The sequence below is a fragment of the Salvelinus fontinalis genome, chromosome 2, assembly GCF_029448725.1.
Source record: "Salvelinus fontinalis isolate EN_2023a chromosome 2, ASM2944872v1, whole genome shotgun sequence".
Lineage (NCBI taxonomy): Eukaryota > Metazoa > Chordata > Actinopteri > Salmoniformes > Salmonidae > Salvelinus > Salvelinus fontinalis.
In genome coordinates, this window is record NC_074666.1 from 4,277,950 (window position 1) to 4,304,676 (window position 26,727).

Genomic DNA, 26,727 nt, shown 5'->3' on the forward strand with positions numbered 1-26,727 from the left:
GACCAGGGCCATAGCGTAGTGCCCCTATACAGGGCATAGGATGCCATTTGGTACACACATCATTGGGGTTTAGGATAATTATGTGTTCAGGATACAAGCAGGTGGTGTATCTCAGCAGGTGTATCTCACTGATCATCCCTAAAGCTAAAACCTCATTTGGACGCCTTTCCTTCCAGTTCTCTGCTGCCTGCGACTGGAACGAATTGCAAAAATCTCTGAAGTTGGAGACTTTTATCTCCCTCAAGAACTTTAAAAATCTGCTATCCGAGCAGCTAACCGATCGCTGCAGCTGTACATAGTCCATCTGTAAACTACCCACCCAATTTACCTACCTCACCCCCCATACTGCTTTTATTTATTTACTTTTCTGCTCTTTTGCACACCAGTACCAGTATCTCTTCTTGCACATGATCATCTGATGATTTATCACTCCAGTGTTAATCTGCTAAATTGTAATTATTCGATTTATTGCCTACCTCATGCCTTTTGCACACATTGTATATAGATTCTCTTTTTTCTACCATGTTATTGACTTGTTTATTGTTTACTCCATGTGTAACTCTGTGTTGTCTGTTCACACTGCTATGCTTTATCTTGGCCAGGTCGCAGTTGCAAATGAGAACTTGTTCTCAACTAGCCTACCTGGTTAAATAAAGGTGAAATAAAAAAAATAAAAAATAAACAAACAGCAGCAGCAACAGCAGTTATAAAGGGAACACTATATTGCCTCTACAGAGCTCTAGTGGTTACACTATGCTGCCTCTACAGAGCTCTAGTGATTACACTATGCTGCCTCTACAGAGCTCTAGTGGTTACACTATGCTGCCTCTACAGAGCTCTAGTGGTTACACTATGCTGCCTCTACAGAGCTCTAGTGGTTACACTATGCTGCCTCTACAGAGCTCTAGTGGTTACACTATGCTGCCTCTACAGAGCTCTAGTGGTTACACTATGCTGCCTCTATAGAGCTCTAGTGGTTACACTATGCTGCCTCTACAGAGCTCTAGTGATTACACTATGCTGCCTCTACAGAGCTCTAGTGATGACACTATGCTGCCTCTACAGAGCTCTAGTGATTACACTATGCTGCCTCTACAGAGCTCTAGTGGTTACACTATGCTGCCTCTACAGAGCTCTAGTGGTTACACTATGCTGCCTCTACAGAGCTCTAGTGGTTACACTATGCTGCCTCTACAGAGCTCTAGTGGTTACACTATGCTGCCTCTACAGAGCTCTAGTGGTTACACTATGCTGCCTCTATAGAGCTCTAGTGGTTACACTATGCTGCCTCTACAGAGCTCTAGTGATTACACTATGCTGCCTCTACAGAGCTCTAGTGATGACACTATGCTGCCTCTACAGAGCTCTAGTGGTTACACTATGCTGCCTCTACAGAGCTCTAGTGGTTACACTATGCTGCCTCTACAGAGCTCTAGTGGTTACACTATGCTACCTCTACAGAGCTCTAGTGGTTACACTATGCTGCCTCTACAGAGCTCTAGTGGTTACACTATGCTGCCTCTACAGAGCTCTAGTGAATACACTATGCTGCCTCTACAGAGCTCTAGTGGTTACACTATGCTGCCTCTACAGAGCTCTAGTGGTTACACTATGCTGCCTCTACAGAGCTCTAGTGGTTACACTATGCTGCCTCTACAGAGCTCTAGTGATTACACTATGCTGCCTCTACAGAGCTCTAGTGGTTACACTATGCTGCCTCTACAGAGCTCTAGTGGTTACACTATGCTGCCTCTACAGAGCTCTAGTGGTTACACTATGCTGCCTCTACAGAGCTCTAGTGATTACACTATGCTGCCTCTACAGAGCTCTAGTGGTTACACTATGCTGCCTCTACAGAGCTCTAGTGGTTACACTATGCTGCCTCTACAGAGCTCTAGTGGTTACACTATGCTACCTCTACAGAGCTCTAGTGAATACACTATGCTGCCTCTACAGAGCTCTAGTGGTTACACTATGCTGCCTCTACAGAGCTCTAGTGGTTACACTATGCTACCTCTACAGAGCTCTAGTGGTTACACTATGCTGCCTCTACAGAGCTCTAGTGGTTACACTATGCTGCCTCTATAGAGCTCTAGTGGTTACACTATGCTGCCTCTACAGAGCTCTAGTGATTACACTATGCTGCCTCTACAGAGCTCTAGTGGTTACACTATGCTGCCTCTACAGAGCTCTAGTGGTTACACTATGCTGCCTCTACAGAGCTCTAGTGGTTACACTATGCTGCCTCTATAGAGCTCTAGTGGTTACACTATGCTGCCTCTACAGAGCTCTAGTGGTTACACTATGCTGCCTCTACAGAGCTCTAGTGGTTACACTATGCTGCCTCTACAGAGCTCTAGTGGTTACACTATGCTGCCTCTACAGAGCTCTAGTGAATACATTATGCTGCCTCTACAGAGCTCTAGTAATTAGAACTGAACAAAATATGTCTTAGCCTCTTGGCAGAATGTGTAAAATAACTTTAGAATAACTATCAAACTGCACATTTATCTCTCTACCCAAACCCCCCACTAAAAATAATGAAACAAATATAATATATAAAAATATAATAATATAATATAATAATGAACTGTACTACGCCACTGAAGTGATGGCACTGTAATGACTTAGTATACGGCCCTGTGATGTGATGGCACTGTAATGACTTAGTATATGGCACTGTGATGTGATGGCACTGTAATGACTTAGTATACGGCCCTGTGATGTGATGGCACTGTAATGACTTAGTATACGTCCCTGTGATGTGATGGCACTGTAATGACTTAGTATATGGCACTGTGATGTGATGGCACTGTAATGACTTAGTATACGGCCCTGTGATGTGATGGCACTGTAATGACTTAGTATACGACCCTGTGATGTGATGGCACTGTAATGACTTAGCATACGGTCCTGTGATGTGATGGCACTGTAATGACTTAGTATATGGCACTGTGATGTGATGGCACTGTAATGACTTAGTATATGGCACTGTGATGTGATGGCACTGTAATGACTTAGTATACGGTCCTGTGATGTGATGGCACTGTAATGACTTAGTATATGGCACTGTGATGTGATGGCACTGTAATGACTTAGTATACGGCCCTGTGATGTGATGGCACTGTAATGACTTAGTATACGACCCTGTGATGTGATGGCACTGTAATGACTTAGTATACGACCCTGTGATGTGATGGCACTGTAATGACTTAGTATATGGCACTGTGATGTGATGGCACTGTAATGACTTAGTATACGGCCCTGTGATGTGATGGCACTGTAATGACTTAGTATAAGTCCCTGTGATGTGATGGCACTGTAATGACTTAGTATACGACCCTGTGATGTGATGGCACTGTAATGACTTAGTATACGGTCCTGTGATGTGATGGCACTGTAATGACTTAGTATACGTCCCTGTGATGTGATGGCACTGTAATGACTTAGCATACGACCCTGTGATGTGATGGCACTGTAATGACTTAGTATACGGTCCTGTGATGTGATGGCACTGTAATGACTTAGTATATGGCACTGTGATGTGATGGCACTGTAATGACTTAGTATATGGCACTGTGATGGAAAAAATCAAAAGAAATCAGCCAAGACCTCCAGAAGTCTGGTTCATCCTTGGGAGCAATTTCCAAACTCCTGAAGGTACCATGTGATATATTTTTATTTTCCCATGATGTCAATCAAATAGGCGCTGAGTTTGAAGGTAGGCCTTGAAATACATCCACAGGTACACCTCCAATTGACTAAAATTATGTCAATTAGCCTATCAGAAGCTTTTAAAGCCATGACATAATTTTCTGAAATTTTCCAAGCTGTTTAAAGACACAGTCAACTTAGTGTATGTAAACTTCTGACCCACTAGAATTTTGATACAATGAATTATAAGTGAAATAATCTGTCTTTAACAATTGTTGGAAAAATTACTTGTGTCATGCACAAAGTGGATGTCCTAACCGACTTGCCAAAACTATAGTTTGTTAACAAGAAAATTGTGGAGTGGTTGAAAAACAAGTTTTAATGACTCCAACCTAAGTGTATGTAATCTTCCAACTTCAACTGTATGTACATATTCTTACTCATTCCTTTACACTTGTGTGTATAAGGTAGTTGTTGTGAAATTGTTAGATTACTTGTTAGATATTACCGCACGGTCGGAACTAGAAGCACAAGCATTTCGCTACACTCGCATTAAGATCTGCACACCACGTGTATGTGACAAATAAAATGTGATTTGGAGTGATAGAGGTAGACATGTATAGGGGGTAAGGTGACTAGGTAACAGGATATATCATAAACAGAGTAGCGGCAGCATATGTGATGAACCTATGACCCTCAATAGCAGCTGGTTTGTTGGTTTATAATGGTAGGACCACATGGACATTATTTATGCCCTAATCATTCAGTCAGCTGGGGACTGGGGTACATGGTACCTCTCACTTTGAGAGAGAGAGAGGGGTTAGGGTTAGGGTGTGTCAAAGGGAGAGAAGAAGAGAGGAGGGGGGAGGAGAGGAGGGGGAGAGGGAAGAGAGAGGGACGAGAGGAGAGAAGGGTGGAGGTGAGGTGGAGGAGATAAGAGGGGAGGAGGAGATGAGAGGGGAGGAGGGGGACGAGAGGAGAGGAGAGAAGGGTGGAGGAGAGGGGGAAGAGAAGAGAGGAGAGGAAAGGGAGACGGGGGAAGGGAGGAGAGGGAAGAGAGTTAAGGAGGGGGAAAGAGAGAGGAGGGGGAGGAGGAGAGGGGAGGGGAGGGAGAAGAGAGGAGGGGAGGGGAGGGGAGGGAGAAGAGAGGAGGCGAGGGGAGGGGAGGGGAGGAAAGGGGAGGGGAGGGAGATAGATGGCGGGAGGCAGGGAGAGGGGAGGGGAGGAGGGGAGAAAAGGAAAGGAAAGGAGGGGAGGAAAGGAGTGTGTAACTACTAAACTATAACAAACCTGAAAAGTATGAATGGAAACTATCATGTATGACAACCAGCCAGTCGATCTTCCCTTTGGTTGTGGATTAAATCTAGCCTGAGTGCTCGGATCTAAAGGGCTCGGTTCTACTCATACAGGGCTCGGTTCTACTCATACAGGGCTCGGTTCTACTCATACAGGGCTCAGTTCTAAATGGCTCGGTTCTACTCATACAGGGCTCGGTTCTAAAGGGCTCGGTTCTAATCATACAGGGCTCGGTTCTAAAGGGCTCGGTTCTACTCATACAGGGCTCGGATCTAAAGGGCTCGGTTCTACTCATACAGGGCTCGGATCTAAAGGGCTCGGTTCTACTCATACAGGGCTCGGTTCTAAAGGGCTCGGTTCTACTCATACAGGGCTCGGTTCTAAAGGGCTCGGTTCTACTCATACAGGGCTCGGTTCTAAAGGGCTCGGTTCTACTCATACAGGGCTCGGATCTAAAGGGCTCGGTTCTACTCATACAGGGCTCGGATCTAAAGGGCTCGGTTCTACTCATACAGGGCTCGGTTCTAAAGGGCTCGGTTCTACTCATACAGGGCTCGGTTCTAAAGGGCTCGGTTCTACTCATACAGGGCTCGGTTCTAAAGGGCTCGGTTCTACTCATACAGGGCTCGGATCTAAAGGGCTTGGTTCTACTCATACAGGGCTCGGTTCTAAAGGGCTCGGTTCTACTCATACAGGGCTCGGATCTAAAGGGCTCGGTTCTACTCATACAGGGCTCGGTTCTAAATGGCTCGGTTCTACTCATACAGGCTCTCTCTCTCTCTCTCTCTCTCTCTCTCTCTCTCTCTCTCTCTCTCTCTCTCTCTCTCTCTCTCTGTCTCTCTCTCTCTCTCTCTCTCTCTCTCTCTCTCTCTCTCTCTCTCTCTCTCTCTCTCTCTCTCTCTCTCTCTCTCTCTCTCTCTCTCTCTCTCTCTCTCTCTCTGCTCTCTCTCTCTCTCTCTCTCTCTCTCTCTCTCTCTCTCTCTCTCTGTCTCTCTCTCTCTCTCTCCCTCTCTCTCTCTGTCTCTCTCTCTCTCTCTCTCTCTCTCTCTCTCTCTCTCTCTCTCTCTCTCTCTCTCTCTCTCTCTCTCTCTCCTATAATGACACATTTGAAAACATGTTTTTACACATTTCTGAAAATGAAATACAGAAATATCTAATTTACATAAGTATTCACACCCCTGAGTCAATACTTTGGAGAAGAGTCTTTGGCAGTGATTACAGCTGTGTGTCTTTCTGGGTAAGTCTCTAAGAGCTGTGAGTCTTTCTGGGTAAGTCTCTAAGAGCTGTGAGTCTTTCTGGGTAAGTCTCTAAGAGCTGAGAGTCTTTCTGGGTAAGTCTCTAAGAGCTGTGAGTCTTTCTGGGTAAGTCTCTAAGAGCTGAGAGTCTTTCTGGGTAAGTCTCTAAGAGCTGAGAGTGTTTCTGGGTAAGTCTCTAAGAGCTGAGAGTCTTTCTGGGTAAGTCTCTAAGAGCTGAGAGTCTTTCTGGGTAAGTCTCTAAGAGCTGTGAGTCTTTCTGGGTAAGTCTCTAAGAGCTGTGAGTCTTTCTGGGTAAGTCTCTAAGAGCTGTGAGTCTTTCTGGGTAAGTCTCTAAGAGCTGTGAGTGTTTCTGGGTAAGTCTCTAAGAGCTGTGAGTGTTTCTGGGTAAGTCTCTAAGAGCTGTGAGTGTTTCTGGGTAAGTCTCTAAGAGCTGTGAGTGTTTCTGGGTAAGTCTCTAAGAGCTGTGAGTGTTTCTGGGTAAGTCTCTAAGAGCTGTGAGTGTTTCTGGGTAAGTCTCTAAGAGCTGTGAGTGTTTCTGGGTAAGTCTCTAAGAGCTGTGAGTGTTTCTGGGTAAGTCTCTAAGAGCTGTGAGTGTTTCTGGGTAAGTCTCTAAGAGTGATTACAGCTGTGAGTGTTTCTGGGTAAGTCTCTAAGAGTGATTACAGCTGTGAGTGTTTCTGGGTAAGTCTCTAAGAGCTGTGAGTGTTTCTGGGTAAGTCTCTAAGAGCTGTGAGTGTTTCTGGGTAAGTCTCTAAGAGCTGAGAGTCTTTCTGGGTAAGTCTCTAAGAGCTGAGAGTCTTTCTGGGTAAGTCTCTAAGAGCTGTGAGTGTTTCTGGGTAAGTCTCTAAGAGCTGAGAGTGTTTCTGGGTCAGTCTCTAAGAGCTGAGAGTGTTTCTGGGTAAGTCTCTAAGAGCTGTGAGTGTTTCTGGGTAAGTCTCTAAGAGCTGTGAGTGTTTCTGGGTAAGTCTCTAAGAGCTGAGAGTGTTTCTGGGTCAGTCTCTAAGAGCTGAGAGTGTTTCTGGGTAAGTCTCTAAGAGCTGTGAGTGTTTCTGGGTAAGTCTCTAAGAGCTGTGAGTGTTTCTGGGTAAGTCTCTAAGAGCTGTGAGTGTTTCTGGGTAAGTCTCTAAGAGCTGTGAGTGTTTCTGGGTAAGTCTCTAAGAGCTGTGAGTGTTTCTGGGTAAGTCTCTAAGAGTGATTACAGCTGTGAGTGTTTCTGGGTAAGTCTCTAAGAGTGATTACAGCTGTGAGTGTTTCTGGGTAAGTCTCTAAGAGCTGTGAGTGTTTCTGGGTAAGTCTCTAAGAGCTGTGAGTGTTTCTGGGTAAGTCTCTAAGAGCTGAGAGTCTTTCTGGGTAAGTCTCTAAGAGCTGAGAGTCTTTCTGGGTAAGTCTCTAAGAGCTGTGAGTGTTTCTGGGTAAGTCTCTAAGAGCTGAGAGTGTTTCTGGGTCAGTCTCTAAGAGCTGAGAGTGTTTCTGGGTAAGTCTCTAAGAGCTGTGAGTGTTTCTGGGTAAGTCTCTAAGAGCTGTGAGTGTTTCTGGGTAAGTCTCTAAGAGCTGAGAGTGTTTCTGGGTCAGTCTCTAAGAGCTGAGAGTGTTTCTGGGTAAGTCTCTAAGAGCTGTGAGTGTTTCTGGGTAAGTCTCTAAGAGCTGTGAGTGTTTCTGGGTAAGTCTCTAAGAGCTGTGAGTGTTTCTGGGTAAGTCTCTAAGAGCTGTGAGTGTTTCTGGGTAAGTCTCTAAGAGCTGTGAGTGTTTCTGGGTAAGTCTCTAAGAGCTGTGAGTGTTTTTGGGTAAGTCTCTAAGAGCTGTGAGTGTTTCTGGGTAAGTCTCTAAGAGTGATTACAGCTGTGAGTGTTTCTGGGTAAGTCTCTAAGAGTGATTACAGCTGTGAGTGTTTCTGGGTAAGTCTCTAAGAGCTGTGAGTGTTTCTGGGTAAGTCTCTAAGAGCTGTGAGTGTTTCTGGGTAAGTCTCTAAGAGCTGAGAGTCTTTCTGGGTAAGTCTCTAAGAGCTGAGAGTCTTTCTGGGTAAGTCTCTAAGAGCTGTGAGTGTTTCTGGGTAAGTCTCTAAGAGCTGAGAGTGTTTCTGGGTCAGTCTCTAAGAGCTGAGAGTGTTTCTGGGTAAGTCTCTAAGAGCTGTGAGTGTTTCTGGGTAAGTCTCTAAGAGCTGTGAGTGTTTCTGGGTAAGTCTCTAAGAGCTGAGAGTGTTTCTGGGTCAGTCTCTAAGAGCTGAGAGTGTTTCTGGGTAAGTCTCTAAGAGCTGTGAGTGTTTCTGGGTAAGTCTCTAAGAGCTGTGAGTGTTTCTGGGTAAGTCTCTAAGAGCTGTGAGTGTTTCTGGGTAAGTCTCTAAGAGCTGTGAGTGTTTCTGGGTAAGTCTCTAAGAGCTGTGAGTGTTTCTGGGTAAGTCTCTAAGAGCTGTGAGTGTTTCTGGGTAAGTCTCTAAGAGCTGTGAGTGTTTCTGGGTAAGTCTCTAAGAGCTGTGAGTGTTTCTGGGTAAGTCTCTAAGAGCTGAGAGTCTTTCTGGGTAAGTCTCTAAGAGCTGAGAGTCTTTCTGGGTAAGTCTCTAAGAGCTGTGAGTGTTTCTGGGTAAGTCTCTAAGAGCTGAGAGTGTTTCTGGGTCAGTCTCTAAGAGCTGAGAGTGTTTCTGGGTAAGTCTCTAAGAGTGATTACAGCTGTGAGTGTTTCTGGGTAAGTCTCTAAGAGTGATTACAGCTGTGAGTGTTTCTGGGTAAGTCTCTAAGAGCTGTGAGTGTTTCTGGGTAAGTCTCTAAGAGCTGTGAGTGTTTCTGGGTAAGTCTCTAAGAGCTGAGAGTCTTTCTGGGTAAGTCTCTAAGAGCTGAGAGTCTTTCTGGGTAAGTCTCTAAGAGCTGTGAGTGTTTCTGGGTAAGTCTCTAAGAGCTGAGAGTGTTTCTGGGTCAGTCTCTAAGAGCTGAGAGTGTTTCTGGGTAAGTCTCTAAGAGCTGTGAGTGTTTCTGGGTAAGTCTCTAAGAGCTGTGAGTGTTTCTGGGTAAGTCTCTAAGAGCTGAGAGTGTTTCTGGGTCAGTCTCTAAGAGCTGAGAGTGTTTCTGGGTAAGTCTCTAAGAGCTGTGAGTGTTTCTGGGTAAGTCTCTAAGAGCTGTGAGTGTTTCTGGGTAAGTCTCTAAGAGCTGTGAGTGTTTCTGGGTAAGTCTCTAAGAGCTGTGAGTGTTTCTGGGTAAGTCTCTAAGAGCTGTGAGTGTTTCTGGGTAAGTCTCTAAGAGCTGTGAGTGTTTCTGGGTAAGTCTCTAAGAGCTGTGAGTGTTTCTGGGTAAGTCTCTAAGAGCTGTGAGTGTTTCTGGGTAAGTCTCTAAGAGCTGAGAGTCTTTCTGGGTAAGTCTCTAAGAGCTGAGAGTCTTTCTGGGTAAGTCTCTAAGAGCTGTGAGTGTTTCTGGGTAAGTCTCTAAGAGCTGAGAGTGTTTCTGGGTCAGTCTCTAAGAGCTGAGAGTGTTTCTGGGTAAGTCTCTAAGAGCTGTGAGTGTTTCTGGGTAAGTCTCTAAGAGCTGTGAGTGTTTCTGGGTAAGTCTCTAAGAGCTGAGAGTGTTTCTGGGTCAGTCTCTAAGAGCTGAGAGTGTTTCTGGGTAAGTCTCTAAGAGCTGTGAGTGTTTCTGGGTAAGTCTCTAAGAGCTGTGAGTGTTTCTGGGTAAGTCTCTAAGAGCTGTGAGTGTTTCTGGGTAAGTCTCTAAGAGCTGTGAGTGTTTCTGGGTAAGTCTCTAAGAGCTGTGAGTGTTTCTGGGTAAGTCTCTAAGAGCTGTGAGTGTTTCTGGGTAAGTCTCTAAGAGCTGTGAGTGTTTCTGGGTAAGTCTCTAAGAGCTGTGAGTGTTTCTGGGTAAGTCTCTAAGAGCTGTGAGTGTTTCTGGGTAAGTCTCTAAGAGCTGTGAGTGTTTCTGGGTAAGTCTCTAAGAGCTGTGAGTGTTTCTGGGTAAGTCTCTAAGAGCTGTGAGTGTTTCTGGGTAAGTCTCTAAGAGCTGTGAGTGTTTCTGGGTAAGTCTCTAAGAGCTGTGAGTGTTTCTGGGTAAGTCTCTAAGAGCTGTGAGTGTTTCTGGGTAAGTCTCTAAGAGCTGTGAGTGTTTCTGGGTAAGTCTCTAAGAGCTGTGAGTGTTTCTGGGTAAGTCTCTAAGAGCTGTGAGTGTTTCTGGGTAAGTCTCTAAGAGCTGTGAGTGTTTCTGGGTAAGTCTCTAAGAGCTGTGAGTGTTTCTGGGTAAGTCTCTAAGAGCTGAGAGTGTTTCTGGGTAAGTCTCTAAGAGCTGTGAGTGTTTCTGGGTAAGTCTCTAAGAGCTGTGAGTGTTTCTGGGTAAGTCTCTAAGAGCTGTGAGTGTTTCTGGGTAAGTCTCTAAGAGCTGTGAGTGTTTCTGGGTAAGTCTCTAAGAGCTGTGAGTGTTTCTGGGTAAGTCTCTAAGAGCTGTGAGTGTTTCTGGGTAAGTCTCCACACCTGGAATGTGCAACATTTGACCATTATTCTTCAAGCTCTGTCTAATTGGTTGCTGGTTATTATCAGACAGCAATTTCCAGCTCTTGCCATAGATTCTAAAGTAGGTTTAAGTCAAAATTGTAACTCGGCCACTCACAAACATTCACTGTCTTCTTCTAGTAAGCAACTCAAGTGTAGATTTCAAATCGTTTTTTTAGGTGGTTGTCCTGCTGAAAGGTGAATTCATCTCCCAGTGTCTGGTGGAAAGCAGACTGAACCAGGTTTTCCTCTAGGATTTTGCCTGTTCTTAACTCCATTCCGTATCTTTTTTTTATCCTGAAAAACTCCCAAGTCCTTAAAGATTACAAGCCTACCCGCTATGCTTGGAAATATGACGAGTAGTACTCAGTAATGGGTTGTATTGGATTTATCCCAAACATAACACTTTGTACTGAGGACAAAGAGTTAATTGCTTTGCCACATTCTTTGCGGTATTGCTGTTGTGCCTTCCAAACAGGATGTTGATGTACAACGCAGAATGGGAAGTAACAACTAGGGCTGGGAATGGCCAAGAACCTCACCATACTGAGGAATACAGGGACCTCACCATACTGAGGAATACAGGGACCTCACCATACTGAGGAATACAGGGACCTCACCATACTGAGGAATACAGGAATCTCACCATACTGAGGAATACAGGACCCTCACCATACTGAGGAATACAGGGACCTCACCATACTGAGGAATACAGGGACCTCACCATACTGAGGAATACGGGACCCTCACCATACTGAGGAATACAGGGACCTCACCATACTGAGGAATACAGGACCCTCACCATACTGAGGAATACAGGACCCTCACCATACTGAGGAATACAGGACCCTCACCATACTGAGGAATACAGGGACCTCACCATACTGAGGAATACAGGGACCTCACCATACTGAGTAATACAGGACCCTCACCATACTGAGGAATACAGGACCCTCACCATACTGAGGAATACAGGGACCTCACCATACTGAGGAATACAGGGACCTCACCATACTGAGGAATACAGGGACCTCACCATACTGAGGAATACAGGGACCTCACCATACTGAGGAATACAGGAACCTCACCATACTGAGGAATACAGGAACCTCACCATACTGAGGAATACAGGGACCTCAACATACTGAGGAATACAGGGACCTCACCATACTGAGGAATACAGGAACCTCACCATACTGAGGAATACAGGGACCTCACCATACTGAGGAATACAGGGACCTCACCATACTGAGGAATACAGGGACCTCACCATACTGAGGAATACGGGACCCTCACCATACTGAGGAATACAGGGACCTCACCATACTGAGGAATACAGGGACCTCACCATACTGAGGAATACAGGAACCTCACCATACTGAGGAATACAGGGACCTCACCATACTGAGGAATACAGGGACCTCACCATACTGAGGAATACAGGACCCTCACCATACTGAGGAATACAGGACCCTCACCATACTGAGGAATACAGGGACCTCACCATACTGAGGAATACAGGGACCTCACCATACTGAGGAATACAGGGACCTCACCATACTGAGGAATACAGGGACCTCACCATACTGAGGAATACAGGGACCTCACCATACTGAGGAATACAGGAACCTCACCATACTGAGGAATACAGGGACCTCACCATACTGAGGAATACAGGGACCTCACCATACTGAGGAATACAGGGACCTCACCATACTAAAGAATAAAATACTGAGGGACCTCACCATACTGAGGAATACAGGAACCTCACCAAACTGAGGAATACAGGAACCTCACCATACTAAAGAATAAAATACTGAGGGACCTCACCATACTAAAGAATACAATACTGAGGGACCTCACCATACTGAGGAATACAGGGACCTCACCATACTAAAGAATACAATACTGAGGGACCTCACCATACTGAGGAATACAGGGACCTCACCATACTGAGGAATACAGGAACCTCACCATACTAAATAATACAATACTGAGGGACCTCACCATACCATATTATCACCATACCATATGATCACCATACCATATTATCACCATACCATATTATCACCATACTGAGAGACCTCACCATACCATATTATCACCATACCATATTACCACCATACCATATTATCACCATACCATATTATCACCATACTGAGAGACCTCACCATACCATATTATCACCATACCATATTACCACCATACCATATTATCACCATACCATATTATCACCATACTGAGGGACCTCACCATACCATATTATCACCATACCATATTATCACCATACCATATTATCACCATACCATATTATCACCATACCATATTATTAACATACCATATTATCACCATACTGAGAGACCTCACCATACCATATTATCACCATACCATATTATCACCATACCATATTATCACTATACTATATTATCACCATACAATGTTATCACCATACTGAGAGACCTCACCATACCATATTATCACCATACCATATTATCACCATACCATATTATCACCATACCACATTATTACCATACCATATTATCACCATACTGAGAGACCTCACCATACCATATTATCACCATACCATATTATCACCATGCCATATTATCAACATACCATATTATCACCATACTGAGAGACCTCACCATACCATATTATCACCATACCATATTACCACCATACCATATTATCACCATACTGAGAGACCTCACCATACCATATTATCACCATACCATATTATCACCATGCCATATTATCAACATACCATATTATCACCATACTGAGAGACCTCACCATACCATATTATCACCATACCATATTATCACCATACCATATTATCACCATACCATATTATCACTATACTATATTATCACCATACAATGTTATCACCATACTGAGAGACCTCACCATACCATATTATCACCATACCATATTATCACCATACCATATTATCACTATACTATATTATCACCATACAATGTTATCACCATACTGAGAGACCTCACCATACCATATTATCACCATACCATATTATCACCATACCATATTATCACTATACTATATTATCACCATACAATGTTATCACCATACTGAGAGACCTCACCATACCATATTATCACCATACCATATTATCACCATACCATATTATCACCATACCATATTACCACCATACTGAGAGACCTCACCATACCATATTATCACCATACCATATTATCACCATACCATATTATCACCATACTGAGAGACCTCACCATACCATATTATCACCATACCATATTATCACCATACTGAGGGACCTCACCATACCATATTATCACCATACCATATTATCACCATACCATATTATCACCATACCATATTATCACCATACCATATTATCACCATACCATATTATCACCATACCATAATATCACCATACCATATTATCACCATACCATATTATCACCATACTGAGAGACCTCACCATACCATATTATCACCATACCATATTATCACCATACCATATTATCACCATACCATATTATCACCATACCATATTATCACCATACTGAGAGACCTCACCATACCATAGTATCACCATACTGAGAGACCTCACCATACCATATTATCACCATACCATATTATCACCATACCATATTATCACCATACCATATTATCACCATACCATATTATCACCATACCATATTATCACCATACCATAATATCACCATACCATATTATCACCATACCATATTATCACCATACTGAGACCTCACCATACCATATTATCACCATACCATATTATCACCATACCATATTATCACCATACCATATTATCACCATACCATATTATCACCATACCATATTACCACCATACTGAGAGACCTCACCATACCATATTATCACCATACCATATTACCACCATACCACATTATTACCATACCATATTACCACCATACTGAGAGACCTCACCATACCATATTATCACCATACCATATTATCACCATACCATATTTTCACCATACCATATTATCACCATACTGAGAGACCTCACCATACCATATTATCACCATACTGAGATCCCGATATTGATTCCCCCCATCACTAGTAACAACATGGTCATATCCTGATATGTTACTGTATTGAGTAACAACATGGTCATATCCCGATATGTTACTGTATTGAGTAACAACATGGCCATATCCCGATATGTTACTGTATTGAGTAACACCAGTGCCATATCCTGATATCTAACTGTATTGAGTACCACCATGGCCATATCCTGATATGTAACTGTATTGAGTACCACCATGGCCATATCCTGATATGTTACTGTATTGAGTAACAACATGGCCATATCCTGATATGTTACTGTATTGAGTAACAACATGGCCATGTCCCGATATGTTACTGTATTGAGTAACAACATGGCCATATCCCGATATGTTACTGTATTGAGTAACAGCATGGTCATATCCCGATATGTTACTGTATTGAGTAACACCATGGCCATATCCTGATATGTTACTGTATTGAGTAACAACATGGCCATATCCTGATATGTTACTGTATTGAGTAACACCATGGCCATATCCTGATATGTAACTGTATTGAGTAACAAAATGGCCATATCCCGATATGTTACTGTATTGAGTAACAACATGGCCATATCCTGATATGTTACTGTATTGAGTAACACCATGGTCATATCCTGATATGTTACTGTATTGAGTAACAACATGGCCATATCCTGATATGTAACTGTATTGAGTAACAACATGGCCATGTCCTGATATGTTACTGTATTGAGTAACAACATGGCCATATCCTGATATGTTACTGTATTGAGTAACAACATGGCCATGTCCTGATATGTAACTGTATTGAGTAACAACATGGCCATATCCTGATATGTTACTGTATTGAGTAACAACATGGCCATGTCCTGATATGTAACTGTATTGAGTAACAACATGGCCATATCCTGATATGTAACTGTATTGAGTAACAACATGGCCATGTCCTGATATGTTACTGTATTGAGTAACAACATGGCCATATCCTGATATGTTACTGTATTGAGTAACAACATGGCCATGTCCTGATATGTAACTGTATTGAGTAACAACATGGCCATATCCTGATATGTTACTGTATTGAGTAACAACATGGCCATGTCCTGATATGTTACTGTATTGAGTAACAACATGGCCATATCCTGATATGTTACTGTATTGAGTAACAACATGGCCATGTCCTGATATGTTACTGTATTGAGTAACAACATGGCCATATCCCGATATGTTACTGTATTGAGTAACAACATGGCCATGATAGTTTTTCCATCTGTTGCTTCTTGCTTCTTACATGTGTGTGTGTTTCCGTGTGTGTTTCTGTGTGTGTTTCTGTGTGTGTGTGTGTGTTTCTGTGTGTGTGTGTGTGTGTGTTTCTGTGTGTGTGTGTGTGTGTGTTTCCGTGTGTGTGTGTGTGTGTGTGTGTGTGTGTGTGTGTGTGTGTGTGTGTGTGTGTGTGTGTGTGTGTGTGTGTTTGTGCTGGAGCACTCACTGGCGCCAAATTTAGTAACTCTCAGCGTATCTGGTACAACTGTTGCTCTCCTCTCCAACTCAGAGCAGAGAGCTACTGGCATTTTACCTTCATTGGGAGCTTTACTGCACAATTTTTTTGCGTTAAACTGCGAACCAACCGCTCAACAAACAAAACTGAATTGTAGTACTTAGGGAAGAGTCTTATTTAATTAAAAACAACAGTCACACCTTAATCCACACAAAAAAAACCACACTTTCTTTTTTTAGTTGTAGACATTTTCCATTTCCACCAACTTTCCCGACAAAAGTTTTCCTCCCTCAACAACTCAAAGGGAAATCAGTTGAAAATGAACAATAGAATCACGCTAGCATTGACTATTTTGGATAGACTATGGAGACAGGGAGGAGAGAGAGAGAGAGAGGTAGAGAGAGAGAGAGAAGTAGAGAGAGAGAGAGATAGAGAGAGAGAGAGAGAGAGAGAGAGAGAGAGAGAGAGAGAGAGAGAGAGAGAGAGAGAGAGAGAGAGAGAGAGAGAGGTAGAGAGAGAGCGATAGAGAGAGAGAGACAAAGAAGTAGAGGAATAAGTTTTAGGGTCTTACCGCGAGGGCTTGGAGCCTTTCCTTGTGAAGTTCGGCCTCAGCCATCCTGTAACAGGAGAGAGAGGTCAGTGACAGCCTAGCAAGGGGAGAGAGGAGGGCTGCCTGCCTGGGTTAGGGTCTGGGTCCTGGGGTATCTGGCGTCAAGGCAGACAGGGGTACAGAGGTCCTGTATGTGTCCTGTAGTTGCAATAATCCAGTCAGAGTGAGAGAGTGTGTATTTGCGTGCTGAAGAGAGAAAAAATAGCTTTCTCATTCACTGGCCATGTGCCTGAACTAAGCTTGCTGCTTGCTGCTCACATTCTCTCTCTCTCTCTCTCTCTCTCTCTCTCTCTCTCTCTCTCTCTCTCTCTCTCTCTCTCTCTCTCTCTCTCTCTCTCTCTCTCTCTCTCTCTCTCTCTCTCTCTCTCTCTCTCTCTCTCTCTCTCTCCCTCTCTCTCCTCCCACTCTCTATCTCTCTCTCTCTCTCTCTCTCCATCTCTCTCTCTCTCTCTCTCTCTCTCCTCCCACTCCCTCCCTCCCTCCCTCTCTGTGACTGGCCATGTATGTGCAGCAGCTGGCAGCAGAAGCAGCTGAGTCGAGGGATCGCTGAAGAGACAGACATTTTTCAGCCCGACGTATGAATGTTCAGCTAGGCTGCTGGAAGGAGAAAGAATAATGAATTAAAACAGAATGATAACCCTTGTTGTTAACAGAATGATAACCCTTGTTGTTAACAGAATGATAACCCTTGTTGTTAACAGAATGATAACCCTTGTTGTTAACAGAATGATAACCCTTGTTGTTAACAGAATGATAACCCTTGTTGTTAACAGAGTGATAACCCGTGTTGTTAACAGAATGATAACCCTTGTTGTTAACAGAATGATAACCCTTGTTGTTAACAGAATGATAACCCTTGTTGTTAACAGAGTGATAACCCGTGTTGTTAACAGAATGATAACCCTTGTTGTTAACAGAATGATAACCCTTGTTGTTAACAGAATGATAACCCTTGTTGTTAACAGAGTGATAACCCGTGTTGTTAACAGAATGATAACCCTTGTTGTTAACAGAATGATAACCCTTGTTGTTAACAGAATGATAACCCTTGTTGTTAACAGAATGATAACCCTTGTTGTTAACAGAATAAAAACCCTTGTTGTTAACAGAATGATAACCCTTGTTGTTAACAGAATGATAACCATTGTTGTTAACAGAATGATAACCCTTGTTGTTAACAGAATGATAACCCTTGTTGTTAACAGAATGATAACCCTTGTTGTTACCAGAATGATAACCCTTGTTGTTAACAGAATGATAACCCTTGTTGTTAACAGAATGATAACCCTTGTTGTTAACAGAATGATAACCCTTGTTGTTAACAGAATGATAACCCTTGGTGTTAACACACGGTTGCTGAAACTACATCTCAGCTACTCAAAACTTTAAGCACAAAACAGTTAGCCAAACATCTTGCAAAATGAAACAACAGAATCATGTCTTGCCTGCTTAAAATTAAACCTTGCATACAAATTGACACACACACACACACACACACACACACACACACACACACACACACACACACACACACACACACACACACACACACACACACACACACACACACACACACACACACACACACACACACACACACACACACACACACACACACACACACACATCAAATGAATCTAACTTAGTGACAAACTGATATCACACAAATGTGACATATCCAAAACATTACTATCAGAGCCTATTTCATTGTAAATACCAAAAGGCACCTCTGCTCAGGATCACCCGGCCCTCTCTGCTCAGGATCACCCGGCCCTCTCTGCTCAGGATCACCCGGCCCTCTCTGCTCAGGATCACCCGGCCCTCTCTGCTCAGGATCACCCGGCCCTCTCTGCTCAGGATCACCCGGCCCTCTCTGCTCAGGATCACCTGGCCCTCTCTGCTCAGGATCACCTGGCCCTCTCTGCTCAGGATCACCCACCCCCACCTCTTCCTCCACCCCCACCTCTACCTCCACCTCCACCTCTACCTCCAACTCCACCTCCTCCTCTACCTCTACCTCTACCTCCAACTCTACCTCCACCTCCACCACCTCCACCTCCACCTCTACCTCTACCTCCAACTCCACCTCCTCCTCCACCTCTACCTCTACCTCCAACTCTACCTCCACCTCCAACTCCACCTCTTCCTCCACCTCCAACTCCACCTCTTCCTCCAACTCCAACTCTACCTCCACCTCCACCTCTACCTCCACCTCTACCTCCAACTCTACCTCCACCTCCACCTCTACCTCTACCTCCACCTCCACCTCCAACTCTACCTCCACCTCCACCTCCACCTCCACCTCCAACTCTACCTCCACCTCCACCTCCACCTCCACCTCCACCTCCAACTCTACCTCCACCTCCACCTCCAACTCTTCCTCCAGCTCTTCCTCCACCTCTTCCTCCAGCTAAACCCCCACCTCTTCCTCCAGCCACACCCCCACCTCTACCTCCACCCCCAGTATCTGGCTCTGGAAGAGAGGAGAGGAGAGGAGAGGAGAGGAGAGGAGAGGAGAGGAGAGGAGAGGAGAGGAGAGGAGAGGAGAGGAGCTTCTATAATCTCTGGCTCTGTGTTGTCTTGGCTGTGTTCTTAGGGTTGTTGTTCTGTTGGAAGGTGAACCTTTGCCCCAGTCTAAGGTCCTGAGTGCTCTGGAGCAGGTTTTCATCAAGGATCTCTCTGTACTTTGCTCCGTTCATCTTTGCCTCGATCCTGACTAGTCTCGCAGTCCCTGCCACTGAGAAACATCCCCACAGCATGATGCTGCCGCCACCATGCTTCACCGAAGGAATGTTGCCAGATTCCCTCCGGATGTGACGCTTGGCATTCAGGTCAAAGAGTTGAATCTTGGTTTCATCAGACCAGAGAATCTTGTTTCTCATGGTCTGAGAGTCTTTAGGTGCCTTTTGGTAAACTCCAAGCGGGCTGTCATGTGCCTTTTACTGAGGAGCGGCTTCCATTTGGCCACTCTACCATAAAGGCCTGATTGGTGGAGTGCTGCAGAGATGGTGGACAGGTGGACTCCAATCAAGTTGTAGAAACATCTCAAGAATGATCCATGGAAACAGGATGCACCTGAGCTCAATTTCCAGTCTCATAGCAAAGGGTCTTAATACTTAAATAAATTAAATATTTATGTTTTAAATATTTAATACAGTTGCAACATTTCTAAAAACCTGTTTCACTTTGGCATTATGCGGCATTGTGTGTAGCTTGCCGAGGATTACATTTTTAATTTTTTTAATCCATTTTAGAATAAGGCTGTAATGTAACAAAAGTCAAGGGGTCTGAATACTTTCTGAAGACACTGCATATGCACACACAATGACTCACAGATCTTTACACACACTGACTTACAGAGTCTCAGCCTCAGTGTGAGATAGGAGCTTATATGCCCAGCCCTTTACACCAGCACACTGACTGTCAGACTGTGACTGAAGCCTACAGCTACATATGCCCAGTCCCCAGACCTATACACACCCTGACTCACTGACTGTCAGACTGTGACTGAAGCCTACAGTTACATATGCCCAGTCCCCAGACCTATACACACCCTGACTCACTGACTGTCAGACTGTGACTGAAGCCTACAGTTACATATGCCCAGTCCCCAGACCTATACACACCCTGACTCACTGACTGTCAGACTGTGACTGAAGCCTACAGTTACATATGCCCAGTCCCCAGACCTACACACACCCTGACTCACTGACTATCAGACTGGAGTTAGCTACACATCCCCAGCTCCCGATTTGACAAGACATCCAAGAACCAGCGGCAGAGGGAGTGGGGGTCAGTGGGGACTAGGGGGGGGGGTTATTAGAGTTCCCACTGACCCCCCTCTTCACCCTTCCATTACCCCTTCCCCCCCCTCTCTATCCCTCTTTCATCACATCCGTCCTGTTCAAGCTCATGAGTGGAGGGATGCAAAACACTCCATATATGGTGAAGAGGCTGCATGAGGCAGGGCAGCCACACAGCAGTCAGTCTGCAGCAGCACTCGGGAGTAATGCTCATGGGAATACATAAAAATGCATTGCATGTCCTTAGAACAAACCTCCCTGGCTGGGGAGCCTGTATGCAGTCGTAAGCGTTGTGTACGTGGTGGAGTCGTATTTGGAGGACTTGGAGGAAGACAATAGAAACTCGATATGGGAGATTGAATAGTAGAGAGTGAATAACATGGCATTGTTGCTATGGGGATCAAGCACTCGCAAAACCCAAAACATTATGAATCTTAAAATGGTGTTTTTAGAAACTTGACTTTTATAGTTTAGATTTATTGATTTGCGTTATTTGAGCATAAAACTAAATTAACATTGATGGGAATTTTATAAGGGAAAATATGTTTTTGTAATAAATACAAAATCATTTCAATATTATTAATTTTCATGTCAGCTCTATACCAGGAAATGCCCTTGTCTGTAGCAAAGATCCCAATTTATAAATTCTAAAGACTGGCAAAAATGTATATTACCTAAAAAAAAGTTTAGTGTGTAGTGTCTTACAATATCCCTCTGTGACTTTAAAAACTATTTCTCTCAAAACTTTGATTCCTAAAAGATGTGTCCTGAGATTTGGTTTTATCCGTCGGATTGGTCTAAAATCCTAAATGAATCAGGAATGAGCAGGGCCACCTATACCATAAGGACCCCTTATTCAGGTCCCCATTACATCTAGTGCAACAGGACCAGACATGGTCTAAGAAAGTTCTCTACTTTTGATTTAAACAAACAAACAGTATTGGAATCACCATGGTCAAATCAAATCAAATCAAAGTTGATTTGTCATGTGCGCCGAATACAACAGGTGTAGACCTTACAGTGAAATGCTCACTTACAAGCTCTAACCAACAGTGCAAAAAAGGTATTAGGTGAACAATAGGTAGGCAAAGAAATAAAACAACAGTAAAAAGACAGGCTATATACAGTAGCGAGGCTATATACAGTAGCGAGGCTATAAAAGTAGCGAGGCTACATACAGACACCGGTTAGTCAGGCTGATTGAGGTAGTATGTACATGTAGATATGGTTAAAGTGACTATGCATATATGATGAACAGAGAGTAGCAGTAGCGTAAAAGAGGGGTTGGCAGGTGGTGGGTGGGACACAATGCAGATAGCCCGATTAGCCAATGTGTGGGAGCACTGGTTGGTCGGCCCAATTGAGGTAGTATGTACATGAATGTAAAGTTAAAGTGACTATGTATATATGACAAACAGAGAGTAGCAGCAGCAGCGTCACAACCATAAACTGTCAAATCTATCTGCCTGATAGATAAAAATAAAATATCCATTTTCATTCAAATATATGGGTTGTTTTCCCCCAAGGCGTACGGGGCAGCAACTTTATATTCAATACCAACAAGGACTGTACAGTAGCTGACACTTTGGTCAATCAACATGTATATTTATAAATGTTGTTAAGAGAAATATTTCAGATTGTCCCGTCTTCCAAGAATCCCTGAGCTTTTAAACACCCATTTTTGTTTCTCTCAGCCTCATGAAAAAAAATGGTGTAAAACAGCATGAGATTAGCTATAAAACTGTAGACGCCTTGTAGAGTCCGTGCCCCGGCGAATTGAGGCTGTTCTAACGGCTAAAAGGGGGGGTGCAACTCAAAATTAGGAAGGTGTTCCTAATGTTTTGTACACTCAGTGTATATGTGTGTTAGTGTGTCAGAGCTATAAACACGGGAGACAACATAACCTGCCAAAAACAAATAGAACACATAAGAAACAAATTTTTTTAAATAAAGATATTGCTAAAATGTAAAGTCAGTTGGATGGGATGTACCCCTCAAGAGAACCTTCCATACACTGCTGGCTACTAGCCTCTATGTCACCAGTTAGTGGCCATCACAGTTACAAAAGCTACATTGTTACTCTGTCTCTTTGCTCATGACCTCATCACTGAGCTAGCACCGCACGGTAATGTCTTCCAGATGTGCTGCTGGGGAATCAGAGACCGAACACACACAGCTAACTAGCTGGGAACCAGAGACCGAACACACACAGCTAACTAGCTGGGAACCAGAGACCAAACACACACAGCTAACTAGCTGGTAACCAGAGACCAAACACACACAGCTAACTAGCTGGGAACCAGAGACCGAACACACACAGCTAACTAGCTGGGAACCAGAGACCAAACACACACAGCTAACTAGCTGGTAACCAGAGACCAAACACACACAGCTAACTAGCTGGGAACCAGAGACCAAACACACACAGCTAACTAGCTGGGAACCAGAGACCAAACACACACAGCTAACTAGCTGGTAACCAGAGACCAAACACACACAGCTAACTAGCTGGGAACCAGAGACCAAACACACACAGCTAACTAGCTGGGAACCAGAGACCAAACACACACAGCTAACTAGCTGGGAACCAGAGACCGAACACACACAGCTAACTAGCTGGGAACCAGAGACCGAACACACACAGCTAACTAGCTGGTAACCAGAGACCAAACACACACAGCTAACTAGCTGGTAATCAGAGACCGAGCACACACAGCTAACTAGCTGGGAACCAGAGACCGAACACACAGCTAACTAGCTGGGAACCAGAGACCGAACACACAGCTAACTAGCTGGGAACCAGAGACCGAACACACACAGCTAACTAGCTGGTAATCAGAGACCAAACACACACAGCTAACTAGCTGGGAACCAGAGACCGAACACACACACACACACACACACACACACACACACACACACACACACACACACACACACACACACACACACACACACACACACACACACACACACACACACACACACACACACACACACACACACACACACACACACAGTCACACACACAAACAAACTTGTAAACATATGCACACACACACACACACACACACACACACACACACACACACACACACACACACACACACACACACACACACACACACACACACACACACACACACACACACACACACACACACACACACACACACACACACAAACAAACTTGTAAACATATGCACACACACACACACACACACACACACACACACACACACACACACACACACACACACACACACACACACACACACACACACACACACACACACACACACACACACAAACAAACTTGTAAACATATACACACACACACACACACACACACACACACACACACACACACACACACACACACACACAAACAAACTTGTAAACATACACACACACACACACACACACACACACACACACACACACACACACACACACACACACACACACACACACACACACACACACACACACACACACACACACACACACACACACAGAGAGCTGCTAAACAGAGAGAGAGGAGGGCGTTATTAATCCTGGGAAGTACTTGTTTTAAGGGGTAAGGGTTGTTTTGTCAGCCAGTAGAAATTCCTCACATCCTCCTCAACCGCCGACCGCTATGCTACCATATATGGAGTTAAAGGGGCAATCTGTGATTGCTGCTGTTTAAATTAATAATTTACACAGAGGGCTCTAGTTTAACTGACCTAACTGTAGTTTAACTAACCTAACTCTAGTTTAACTAACCTAACTCTAGTTTAACTAACCTAACTCTAGTTTAACTAACCTAACTCTAGTTTAACCAACCTAACTCTATTTTAACTAACCTAACTCTATTTTAACTAACCTAACTGTAGTTTAACTAACTCTAGTTTAACTAACCTAACTCTAGTTTAACTAACCTAATGATATTTTAACTAACCTCTCTCTAGTTTAATTAACTCTAGTTTAACTAACTCTAGTTTAACTAACCTAACTCTAGTTTAACCCACCTAACTCTAGTTTAACCAACCTAACTCTAGTTTAACTAACTCTAGTTTAACTAACTCTAGTTTAACTAACCTAACTCTAGTTTAACTAACCTAACTCTAGTTTAACCAACCTAACTCTATTTTAACTAACCTCTCTCTAGTTTAACTAACCTAACTCTATTTTAACTAACCTAACTCTATTTTAACTAACCTAACTCTATTTTAACTAACCTAACTCTAGTTTAACCAACCTAACTCTATTTTAACTAACCTAACTCTATTTTAACTAACCTAACTGTAGTTTAACTAACTCTAGTTTAACTAACCTAACTCTAGTTTAACTAACCTAATTCTATTTTAACTAACCCAACACTCGTTTAACTAACCTAACTGTAGTTTAACTAACCTAACTGTAGTTTAACCAACCTAACTCTAGTTTAACCAACCTAACTCTATTTTAACTAACCTAACTCTATTTTAACTAACCTAACTGTAGTTTAACTAACTCTAGTTTAACTAACCTACCTCTAGTTTAACTAACCTAATTCTATTTTAACTAACCTCTCTCTAGTTTAATTAACTATAGTTTAACTAACCTAATTCTATTTTAACTAACCTCTCTCTAGTTTAACTAATTCTATTTTAACTAACCCAACACTCGTTTAACTAACCTAACTGTAGTTTAACTAACCTAACTGTAGTTTAACCAACCTAACTCTAGTTTAACTAACCTCTCTATTTTACTAACTTAACTGTAGTTTAACTAACCCAACTGTAGTTTAACTAACCCAACTCTAGTTTAACTAACCTAACTCTAGTTTAACTAACCTACCTATAGTTTAACTAACCTAACTCTAGTTTAACTAACTCTAGTTTAACTAACCTAACTCTAGTTTAACTAACCTAATTCTATTTTAACTAACCTCTCTCTAGTTTAATTAACTCTAGTTTAACTAACCTAACTCTAGTTTAACTAACCTAACTCTAGTTTAACTAACCTCTGTCTAGTTTAACTAACTCTAGTTTAACTAACTCTAGTTGAACTAACTTAACTCTAGTTTAACTAACCTAACTCTAGTTTAACTAACCTAACTCTAGTTGAACTAACCTAACTGTTGTTTAACTAACCTAACTCTAGTTTAACCAACCTAACTCTAGTTTAACTAACCTACCTCTAGTTTAACTAACCTATCTCTAGTTTAACTAACCTAACTCTAGTTTAACTAACCTATCTCTAGTTTAACCAACCTAACTCTAGTTTAACTAACCTACCTCTAGTTTAACTAACCTAACTCTAGTTTAACCGACCTAACTCTAGTTTAACCAACCTAACTCTAGTTTAACTAACCTACCTCTAGTTTAACTAACCTAACTCTAGTTTAACTAACCTAACTCTAGTTTAACCAACCCAACTCTAGTTTAACTAACCAAACTCATGTTTAACTAACCTAACTCTAGTTTAACTAACCCAACTCTAGTTTAACTAACCTAACTCTATTTTAACTAACCTACCTATAACTAACCTAACTCTAATTTAACTAACCTCTCTCTAGTTTAACTAAATCTAGTTTAACTTACCTAACTCTAGTTTAACTAACCTCTCTCTAGTTTAACTAACCTAACTCTAGTTTAACTAACCTGCCTGTAGGTTAACTAACCCAACTCTAGTTGAACTAACCTACCTCTAGTTTAACTAACCTAACTCTAGTTTAACCAACCTAACTCTAGTTTAACTAACTCTAGTTTAACTAACCTAACTGTAGTTTAACTAACCTAACTGTAGTTTAACTAACCCAACTCTAGTTGAACTAACCTACCTCTAGCTTAACTAACCTAACTCTAGTTTAACTAACCTAACTCTAGTTTAACCAACCTAACTCTAGTTTAACCAACCTCTCTCTAGTTTAACTAACCTAACTCTAGTTTAACCAACCTAACTCTAGTTTAACTAACCCAACTCTAGTTTAACTAACCTATCTCTAGTTTAACTAACCTAACTCTAGTTTAACCAACCTAACTCTAGTTTAACTAACCTACCTCTAGTTTAACTAACCTATCTCTAGTTTAACTAACCTAACTCTAGTTTAACTAACCTATCTCTAGTTTA

General features: G+C 42.9%; 1 protein-coding gene across 3 annotated transcripts in view; it reads right to left on the minus strand.

Annotated features, from left to right (window-relative positions):
• Positions 1-26,727, minus strand: part of LOC129810602 (A-kinase anchor protein 2) — a 239,817-nt gene that overhangs the window by 193,028 nt on the left and 20,062 nt on the right. For all 3 annotated transcript variants that reach the window (XM_055861305.1, XM_055861297.1, XM_055861290.1), the window contains exon 2: positions 16,787-16,832. In XM_055861305.1, the coding sequence (XP_055717280.1) occupies positions 16,787-16,832 (46 nt within the window). The remainder of the gene's footprint in view (positions 1-16,786; positions 16,833-26,727) is intronic.